The 11209-nt window shown below is 38.0% G+C and overlaps 1 protein-coding gene across 1 annotated transcript; it reads right to left on the reverse strand.

The window, feature by feature from the left end:
* Positions 1-7533: 7533 nt before the first annotated feature.
* On the reverse strand, positions 7534-9597 carry LOC106967519 (olfactory receptor 11H6-like). The gene has a single exon (XM_015063734.3). The coding sequence runs from the start codon at positions 8836-8838 to the stop codon at positions 7894-7896; it is 945 nt and encodes a 314-aa protein (XP_014919220.3). The 5' UTR covers positions 8839-9597; the 3' UTR covers positions 7534-7893.
* Positions 9598-11209: the final 1612 nt, after the last annotated feature.

Below are 11209 nucleotides of genomic sequence, written 5' to 3' on the forward strand. Positions count from 1 at the left end.
ACATGTGAAAGCACCCAAATATATAAATCAATTAATCACAAACATAAAGAAACTCATTTATAATAATACCATAATAGTAAGGGACTTCAACACCCCACTTATAGCAATGGACAGATCATCTAAACAGAAAATCAACAAGGGCTTTGATGACACACTGGACTGGATGGATTTAACAGATATATTCAGAACATTTCATCCTAAAGCAGTGGAAAGCACATTCTTCTCCAGTGCACATGGAACATTCTCCAGAATAGATAATATGTTAGGCCACAAAACAAGTCTCAATAAATTCAAAAAGACTGAAATCACACCATGCATCTTTCCAACCACAATGGTATGAAACTAGAAGTCAATCACAAAAAAAAATTATAGAAATAACACAAATACATGGAGGCTAAACAACATGCTTCTAATCAGTGAATGAGTAAACCAATAAATCAAAAAGGAAATAAAAAAATACATGGAGACAAATGAAAATGAAAACATCAGTTCAAAATCTTTGGATGCAGCAAAGGTTGTTCTAAGAAGGGAGAGTAAGCAGTACAGGCTATATAGCAAGAAAGATGTCAAATAAATAACCTAACCTTACATCTAAAGGAGTTAGAAAAAGAAGAACAAAGCTCAAAGCCAGTAGAAGGAAGGAAATAAGATTAGAACAGAATTAGTGATGCAGAGACTAAAAAAAACAATAGAACAGATCAATAAAACCAGAAGTAGGTTCTTGGAAATGGTCAATAATATTTATAAATCTTTATCCAGATCCATCAAAAAAAGGAGAGGACTCAAACAAAATCAGAAATGAAGGATGAGAAATAACAACTGATACCAAAGAAATACAAAAGATTATGTAAATATTATTATGAAAAATTATATGCCAAAAATTGGACAACCTAGAAGAGATGGATAAACTCCTAGAAACATATAACTTTCCAAAACTGAGTCATGAAGAAATAGAAAATTAGAACAGACCTATTACTACCAATGAAATTAAATCAGTAATCAAAAAACTAACAGGGTGCCTGGATGGCTCAGTCAATTAAACGTCCAACTTGATCTCAGCTCAGGTCATGATCTCACAGTTCATGAGATCAAGCCCCAGGTCAGGCTCTGCACTGACAGTGGGAGCCTGTTTGGGATTCTCTCTCTCCTTCTCTCTCTGTCCCTACCCCACTCATACTCTCTCTCTCAAAATAAATAAACAAACTTAAAAAGAAAAAAACTCCCAAAAAGCAAAAGTCCAGGACCAGATGGCTTCACAAGTAAACTCTACCAAATATTTAAGGAGTTAATACCTAGGAGCACCTGGGTAGCTCAGGCGATTAATCATCTGACTCTTGATTTTGGCTCAGGTCATAATTTCACAGTTTGAGGGTTCAAGCCCCACATCGGGCTCTGTGCCTACAGTGTGGAGCTTGCTTGAGATTCTCTCTTTCCCTCTCTATGCTCCTCCCCCATTCATGCTCACTCTATCTCAAAATAAATAAACTTAAAAAAATAGTTAATACCTATTATTCTCAAACTATTGCAAAAACTAGAAGAGAAAGAAAAACTTCCAAATATATTCTACAAAGCCACCATAACTCTGATACCAAAACCAGATAGACACACAAAAAAAGAAAACTACAGGCAAATGTCTCTGATAAACATAGATGCAATTATTCTCAATAAAATATTAGCAAACTGAATCCAATAACATGTTTTTAAAAATCACCACAATCAAGTAGATTTTATTCTGAGAATGTAAGGATGGTTCAATACTTACAAATCAAAGAACGTGATACATCATAAAAACAGAGTTGTTAATGAGTTCAAACCTCATATTGGGCTCCAAGCTGACAGGCAGAGCCTACTTGGAATTCTCTCTCCCTCCCTCCTTGCCCCCCCCCCCACTTTCCTTCTCTCTCTCAAAACAAACTTAAAAAAAAACAGAAAGAAAAAAACATTGGATCATGATGAATGGGCTCAGTAAAGTCACAGGACACAAAATTAACATACATATCTGTTGTATTTCTATACACTAATAATGAGGTAGCAGAAAGAGCAATTAAAACAATTCTATTTAAAAGTGTACCAGGGGCACCTGGGTGGCTCAGTTGGTTGGGCTTCCAACTTCGGCGCAGGTCATGATCACACAGTTAGTAATTTCGAGCCCCACATCAGCCTCTGTGCTAACAGCTCAGAGCCTGGAGCCTGCTTCAGATTCTGTGTCTCCCTCTCTCTCTGCCCTTCCCCCACTCACGTTCTGTCTCTGTCTCTCTCAAAAATAAACAAACATTAAAAAAAACAAATAAAAATAAATAAAAAATAAAATAAAAGTTTATCAGAATGCCTGGGTGGCCCAGTCAGTTAAGCGTCAGACTTTGGTTCAGGTCATGATCTCACAGTTTGTGAGTTTGAGCCCGAGGTTGGGCTCTGTGTGGACAACTCAGAGCCTGAAGCCTGCTTTGGATTCAGTGTCTCCCTCTCTCTCTGCCCCTTCCCCACTTGTGCTCTGTCTCACTCTCAAAAATAAACAAACATTTTAAAATATTTTTTTAATGTACCAAAAAGGGGCACCTGGGTGATTCAGTCAGTTAAGCGTCTCTGTTTTTTTTTAATGTTCATTTTATTTTTGAGAAAGAGATTTTTATTTATTTTTTTTATTTTTATTTATTTTTTTTAATATATGAAATTTATTGTCAAATTGGTTTCCATACAACACCCAGTGCTCATCCCAAAAGGTGCCCTCCTCAATACCCATCACCCACCCTTCCCTCCCTCCCACCCCCCATCAACCCTCAGTTTGTTCTCAGTTTTTAACAGTCTCTTATGTTTTGGCTCTCTCCCACTCTAACCTCTTTTTTTTTTTTCCTTCCCTTCCCCCATGGGTTTCTGTTAAGTTTCTTAGGATCCACATAAGAGTGAAACCATATGGTATCTGTCTTTCTCTGTATGGCTTATTTCACTTAGCATCACACTCTCCAGTTCCATCCACGTTGCTACAAAAGAGACAGTGTGTATTTTTGAGAAAGAGAGACAGAGCCCGATGCAGGACTCAAACTCACGAACCATGAGATCACGACCTCAGCCAAAGTCAGACGCTAAATGAACTAAGCCACCCAGGCGCCCCAAAGCATCTGACTCTTGATTTCAGCTCAGGTCATGATCTCATTGTTCATGACAGTGTGGAGCCTCCCTCTCTCTCTCTGCCCACTCAGGCTCATACTCCCTTTCTCTCTCTCTCTCTTTCTCTCTATCTCACACACACATACACTCCCTCTCTCTCTCAAAATAAATAAACATTTTTTAAGTACCACAAAGAATAAAATACCTGGAATAAACTTAAGAGGTGAAAGACCTGCACTCCTAAACTATAAAACAATGATAACAGAAATAAATGATCACACACCACAAATGAAAGGCAATACATGCTTATGTATCAGAAGAACCAGTATTGTTAAAATGTCCACACTACCCAAAACAATCTACAGATTCAATGCAATCCTTATCAAAATACCAGAAACACATGGGCACCTGCCTGGCTCAGTTTCTTGACTGACTCCTGCTTTTGGCTTTCAGGTAATGGGACTGAGCCCCTCATTGAGCCCTGTGTCAGGCTTCACACTGAGTGTGGAGCCTGCTTGGGATTCTCTCTTTCTCTCTCTCTGCCCCTCTCCCCCATTCGCATGCTTTCTCTCTAAAATAAAAATTAAGAAAAAAAAACATTTTTCATAGAACTAGAACAAATAATCCTAGAATGTGTAAGGAAACACAAAAGACCCCAAATAGCCAAAGGAAATTTGAAAAGAACAAAGCTGGAGGTATCACAATTCCTGACTTCAATGTATTCTACAAAGCTATAGTAATTAAAATAGTAATGGTACTGGCAGAAAATAGACACATAGATCAATAGAACAGAATAGACAGTCCAGAGATAAAACCATGCTTTTATGGTCAATTAATCCACAACAAACGAAGCAAGAATACACAATGGGAAAAAGGCAGTTTCTTCAACAAAGGGTGTTTGCAAATCTAAACAGCTACATGCAGAAGAATGAACTGGACCATGTTCTTACACTACATATAAAAATAAACTTAAAATGGATTAAAGACCTAAATGTGAGAGGTGAAACCATAAAATGCCTAGAAGAAAACATAGCCAGTAATTTCTTTGACATCAGCCTTAGCAACACTTTTCTAAATGTTTCCTCTGGCAAGGGAAACAAAAGCAAAATTAAACTATTGGGACTATGTCAAAATAAAAAATTTTTGGTCACCAGGTGGCTCAGTCAGTTACGGGTCCAACTTTGGCTTGGGTCATAATCTTGTGGTTCATGAGTTCGAGCTATTGGGCTCTCTGTGGAGCCTGCTTTGGATCCTCTGTCTCCCTCTCTGCCCCTCCCCCACTCATGCACAAGCACACACACAGGCAGTCTATCTCTCTCTGTCTTTCAAAAATAAACATCAAAAAAGAGACTGCTTACATAATAAAAATTCTCATTTGAAATCATGATAAAATATAAAAAATAAAATAAAAAATAGTAAAAAATATAAAAAATATAAAATCATAAGAAAAAAATAAGACTTTTGCACAGCCAAAGGGGTGGCAATGAAAAGTGGTATAGCCTGTGTGGAGAAGAATATGGAGTTTTCTCAAAAAATTAATAACAGAAATACCATATGATTCAATAATTCCACAGTCAGGCCAAAAAAAAAAAAAATTCCACTGCTGGGCACTTACCCAAAGAAAATGAACACAACTTCATAAACATATATGCGCACATCTCTGTTTTCTTGCATCATTATTTAAGACAGCCAAGATATGGAAGTAACCCAAATGTCCACTGATAGACGAATGAACAAAGAAGAATTGGTATATACATACAATAAAATATTATGCAGCCATAAAAGAAAGAATGAGATCTTGTCATTTGGGAGAACATGGATGGACCTAGAAGGTATTATGCTAAGTGAAGTAAGTCAGACAGAGAAAGACAAATACCATATGATTTCACTTATATGTGAATTTAAAAAACAAATGAATACGGGTGCCTGCATGGCTTAGTTAAGCGTCTGACCTCCACTTAAGTCATGGGATTCTCTCTGGTCCGTGGGTTTGAGCCCTGCATCAAGCTCTGTGCTGACATCTCAGAGCCTGGAGCCTGCTTTAGATTCTGTGTCTGCCTCTGTCTCTGCCTCTCCCCTGTTTTCCCTCTGTCTCTCTCTCTCAAAAATAAAGAAATACTTTTTTAAATTAATAAAAAATAAAAACCAAATCAATAAACAAACAAAAGCAAAATCAGACCTATAAATACAGAGAACAAACCCAGCTTTGCCAGGGGGGAGGGGATTGAGAGGGATGGGCAAAATGAGAAGTGAAGAGGAGTAGAAGTTTCAGGCTTCCAGTTGTGGAATGAATAAGTCACATGAATAAAAGGTACACTATAGGAAGTATAGTCAGTGTTGTTATAAGTGCTATAGTGTTGTATGGTGACAGTGTGGTATGGTATACACTTGTGAGCACAGCATAACATATAGAGCTGCTGAATCACTATGTTGTACACTTAAAACTAATGTAACATTATGGGTCAACTATGCTCAAATAAATAAATATATAGATAGATAAATACATACATACATATATATATATATATATACATATACATATATACATATATATATATTGAGTTTTCTAGCCCATAACAGGTTATATATTTAAATTTATTTACATCTTTGATTTCTCTCAGAAACGCTTTTTAGTTTTCATTGCATAGGTCTTTCACATCTTCTATCAGATTTACTTCTATTAAATATTTTTGTGACTTATAAACGGTGTTTTTTAATACCAACATCTAATTGTTCCTAGCAATTGCATATAGAAATAAAGAGATTTTTGTGTATGGATCTTATATCTTGACATCTAAAATATCTTATTTTTATTTAATACTTCTAGTAGCCTTTTTTGTAGATTTCATTGAATTTTCTACATAATCATTTCATATCTAATGAAAGACAATCTTCTATCTAGATGACTTTTGTTTTTCCTTTGTCTGATTGCACTTTCAGTATAACGTTGAATAGAAATGATGAGAACTGGGGCTCCTGGGTGGCTCAGTTGGTCGAGCGTCCAACTTCAGCTCAGGTCATGATCTTGTGGTCTGTGAGTTCGAGCCCCGTGTGGGGTTCTGTACTGACAGCTCAGAGCCTGGAGCCTGCTTTGGATTCTGTGTCTCCCTCTCTCTCTGCCCCTCCCCTGCTCATGCTCTGGCTCGCTCTCTCTCTCTCTCTCTCTCTCTCTCTCTGTCTCTCTCTCTCTCTGTCTCTGTCAAAAATAAGTAACGTAAAAAAAAAAAAAAGAAGTGGTGAGAGCAAACATTCTTGTCTTGTTCCTGATTTTAGAGGAAAAGCATTCATTTTCACAAGTATGATGTTAGACTCAGGGTTTTGAAAATGCCTATTACAGATCAAAGAAGTTTCTATCCCCAGTTTGCTAAGAACTTTTCTCAGGATGGGTGTTAACTAGAATATAGTTTCATGTGTGCAGATATATTACATATTACTTAGATTTTTATGTACCAACTTGCTCATTTAACTACATTATCTAATACAATTTAAATGGGGAATTTGCTTTAAAGAAAATTTGTAACTGGGAACTTGACTTTTTACCAATATAAGATTTTATGAGTCACAAATCTTCATTTCACTCCTTTTCTTTTTAAATTAATATTTCTCTTTCTTTTTTTTATTTAACATTTATTCATCTTTGAGAGACAGAGAGAGACAGAGCGTGAGTGGTGGAGGAACAGAGAGAGAGGGAGACACAGAATCTGAAGCAGGCTCCAGGCTCTAAGTTGTCAGCACAGAGCCCAACACAGGGCTCGAACTCATGCATGGTAGGATCATGACCTACAATGAAGTCAGATGCTTAACCAACTGAGCCACCCAAGGTGAGATTTTTATTAAATTACAATTTTTATTAAGTCTTACCCTTAGTATATAGTATTGAGCAGGCTTCCCCAAAGTTCAGATAAAATATTCTATTGTGACCCTGAAGTTTCTAGTAATCAGATTCCTATCTCTCCAGTTTCATATACCATTTTCCTCAGGATGGCCAAAATTAACCTTTATTATCTTTGAAAACCCCTTAATTACACCTGCACTTATGTGGAATTTAATTCCCCTAGATTTCTGCATGGCTTATTCCCTTACATTAAAATATCACCTCCTCACAAAAATACTCTCTGATACTCTGATCTAAGTTATGCCCTAACCTACCACTACAATTTTTGTATTGATTCTCTGTTTTTCCTCTTATAGTACCTCTGGTATTATAGATCTTTGAGTTATCTGCTTAACTGTCTTTCTCATGATAATGTAAGTTTCACAAAGGGAGGGATATCAGAGAGGTAAATGAATGGGTGAATTAAGTGTACCAACCCCAGAAGCCAACTGACTAATTTATTTTTTGACTGAACTGTTAGGTCAAATAACCAGGGAGCAGTCATCAAATTCATCTGCATCTGTCTTCATCTCAATCTCTTAGAATCACTGGCTTTTCCTCTTTTGGGCTGTGCATTCAACTCAACCTCCCTTCACATGAAACTAACCCAAATTGTGATGCCCCTAAGTGCTAACCATTTTAAAAATGTGATCCTGTTTCCAGGTATCTTAATTATCTTGCATAAATAAAAGATAAGAAGAATGTAATCTGGTCCTTACTTTATAAATGGAGGATTTCAAAATTGACTCAGGAAAAGAAACTTCTGCTACCGTCATTAGTGTTTGAGTCACCTTTAGTAATCACTGTAGCCTCCTTCACTTTTCCCAAATATATGTCACATATTTATCTAAAATAGTGGCTCCATAAGATGAGTCTGTGGATTGGGGCTGGTCTAGGTACACTAGAATGAGTACTCATTTGCTTTGACTAATTTTTGTGCACATATGAATTTTTCTCAAGGCAGCCTTCACGTCATTGTTCCGGAGACTATAGACCAGTGGGTTTATAAGTGGGGTCACTGATGAGTAGAACAAGGTTACAATCTTCTGTATCCCAGCTGCATTTCCAGAGGTTGGGCTGATGTACATGACCATGATGGATCCATAGAAGAGAGACACCACAGCCAGGTGGGAACCACAGGTGGAGAAGGCCTTACGTCGGCCAGCTGCTGAAGGGACACGCAACACTGCTCTGAGAACCAGGGTATAGGACGCAAGGATGAAGAAGAAGCTGATGAAGATAATAAGAGAGCTCAATATAGAACAGGAAAGCTCAATTCCAGGGGCAGGGATGCAGGACAGAGCCAGAAGAGGACCAGGGTCACAGACAAAGTGGTCAATGGTATTGGGACCACAAAAGGGGAGATGTGTGATAAAATAGATAGGGACTGGATAGCAGAGGAAGGCTGTGACCCAGCAGAGGGCCACCAGGTTCATGCAGAAGTGGCTACTCATGATGTTAGGATAATGGAGAGGCCGACAGATGGCCAAGTACCGATCAAAAGCCATGAGGGGCAGTAAGAAAGTCTCAGTAATGCCCATGGAGAAGAAGAAGTAGAACTGGAAGAAGCAAGCAGTGAAAGAGATGGTTTTGGTCTCAGATAGGAAGTTCTTTAACATATTGGGAACAGTGGTGTTGATGTAACAGATCTCCAGGAATGAGAAGTTGGCCAGCAGAATGTACGTGGGGGTGTGAAGCCTGTGATCCAGCTTCACTGCACAGACAATGGCCCCGTTCCCCATCAGTGTCAGGATGTAGGACACAAAGAATAACACGAAAAGGAGGACCTGAATCTCTCTGGAGCACAGAAAACTCAGTAGTATGAATTCGGTCACTGTGCTGACTCCTGACATATTCATGGCTTCCTAAAGGGGTAGAGAGGAAGAAGTGTCAATGACAAAGATGACCTTAATCCTCAGGAATATTTCCTTTGTAGATATCCCAAACTCCTTCAGATTTTGTAATTCCATTAAATAAATAATATAACTATACTACTAAAGACTATCAACCTTTCAGAGTGCTGGTATGATCAGATTTTGAATCTCTGTATTCTCCCATTTCTCTTTCAGAATCTTCTCATGGTAAAAGAAAAGATCTTATGTGATAAGCAGCTTGAAGAATGTTAATGACAGTACTAACAAAAGTAGGTAAGTAAGAAAATCATGTACTTTTATCTATAGATTAAGATATATAGACCCTTAAAATTTGACACAGAATTTCAATTACTTAAATCTTTGGAATCAGAGATAAAAAAGTTAGGCATCAGAAGAGGGAGAAAGGTAACAAGGTGCAGAAATATTTATACATTTCAGTGTTATTCTGGATCAGTGTTGGAATTATAAGTTTTGGCATCCTAAGATCACCCAATAATGGAGACAAAAACATCAAACGTACCATCTATTATTCAGTGTTCATCATGGTTAAGTAAATAAAAATTTGAACTCCCAGACATCTACATAATGGCTTTCATATTGGTTCTTTTACATGATGAATTAAAATACTTCTATAAAATTTTGGTCTAGGTTAAATCCCTACTTACAGGTAGAAAAACTGAGCATGTATCTGGTATATTATTTGAGGATTTTTGAGGGTTTTGCCTAAAGTGTCATGATACTTAGTAAAGCCTCTATTTTGGGTTATGGATAGAGACAGAGGCTCACAAATGTCAGATAATCCCAAGCAGAGGCCTCTGGGAACCAGGAACAGTGGTGGGAGCCATAAACTGTCCCTCTAGACAAGGATTCCCCTCCTACTTCCTCACTCCCTCTGTTGCCCACATCCTACTTTAGATGTGGAAGGTTGCATTGTTTTGGGAAGTTGAAGGAGAATTTTTGTGAAAATTTCCTTCTCTGCTTTAGTCGTAGATGTGTGATTTCCATGTGTGAAAGGAAAACAAAGCCTATGAAATTGTCTACAATTCCATTGTTAGTAGTTTTGTCTTAATTTATTAATTTATTTTAGGATCCCCTTCACTAGTGAAGGACAGTCATCATTTGGACCTAAATGACCCAAGTGACACGATTGAGTGATGACATTTATTCAAGAAAAATATAAGTGCAGAATACAGACCCAGATTATTTTAATTATTCTAGCTAAGAATATTTATTAATGTATCAGTTATAAAATGCATGACTTTCCAGATTGTATAATGTCATAGCTTTAAGGGTGATCTTAATGATTTCAATTGGTGACACAAGGGATCAGGGAAGTTCAGAATTTTCCACATCACACTTCACTGTAAGGCTCCTCTTTGGTTTGTGACTGGATCATGTTTGGCAATATCAAGCATTGAGTAATTCCTCTGTAGCAGGAATTCAGTGTAACCCAGAAGTCAAAGAATCCATGAGGAAAGAGGTGTAAAAGGAGGCAATATTTGGTGATTAATGTCTATGAGGATTGCAATGACTTTGTAAGCCATGTGGGAATGAACCCACCAAGTGGGCATGTTCAGTCATGTTTTCCCTCCTCGAAATGGCTCATCATCTGCTCTGTGGCAGAGCAGAACACTGCTAAAATAAGAGAGAGCTGAAGTTTTTTCTGCCCTGCTCCTCATCGCCACTTTGCCAGTCGTTTCCAGATGTCACTTCCCTAACATGCTGTTTCCCCCAAAGAGCTGGTTCTGACTGGATATACCTCCTGGTTACTAAGGATGGACTTTCCATACTTCCTCATCCTCATCTCTCTCACTTCCTTGATTCCCAGCCCTCTTAGTTGCAAAGATGAATGTCCTTACTTTCTTCATGTAACTTGAGGTGCTATTGTTTCCACAACCACATAAAAGAAGGCAGAGCTAGAAGACACACCTAAGAACTCTCCTAAACTTATATCTCTTCCAAACCTACCTCCTCATAGAACTGGCAGGTCTGACCTGAAATCTTCTGTTTGTACTGCAGCAAGAGGCAGGCACGATGGAGGATGTGGCATCCTTGGCATCCAGCAGCCCAGAGAAGGTGTTTACATTGCTGGGCACAGGACATTCATTTGGAGAAAAATTGGCATATATGCTACACAACAGAGACTTATTTATGTTTCTCTGAAATCTGTATCTGATTCCTCCTAAGGGATATAGTCTCCTGGGACCAAAAGTGAGAATTCATGACAGAAGATTATCAGTTATATCCCCAATGTTCTCTTCCCTCAGGAGCCCACTGATTGGCCTTTGGGACTCAGTTTCCCACTGGTGATCAGAAACTCTCATGCTATTCTTAGAGCCAATGTCTATTTTGTTCA

This window comes from Acinonyx jubatus, chromosome B3 (genome assembly GCF_027475565.1).
Source record: "Acinonyx jubatus isolate Ajub_Pintada_27869175 chromosome B3, VMU_Ajub_asm_v1.0, whole genome shotgun sequence".
Taxonomy (NCBI): Eukaryota; Metazoa; Chordata; class Mammalia; order Carnivora; family Felidae; genus Acinonyx; species Acinonyx jubatus.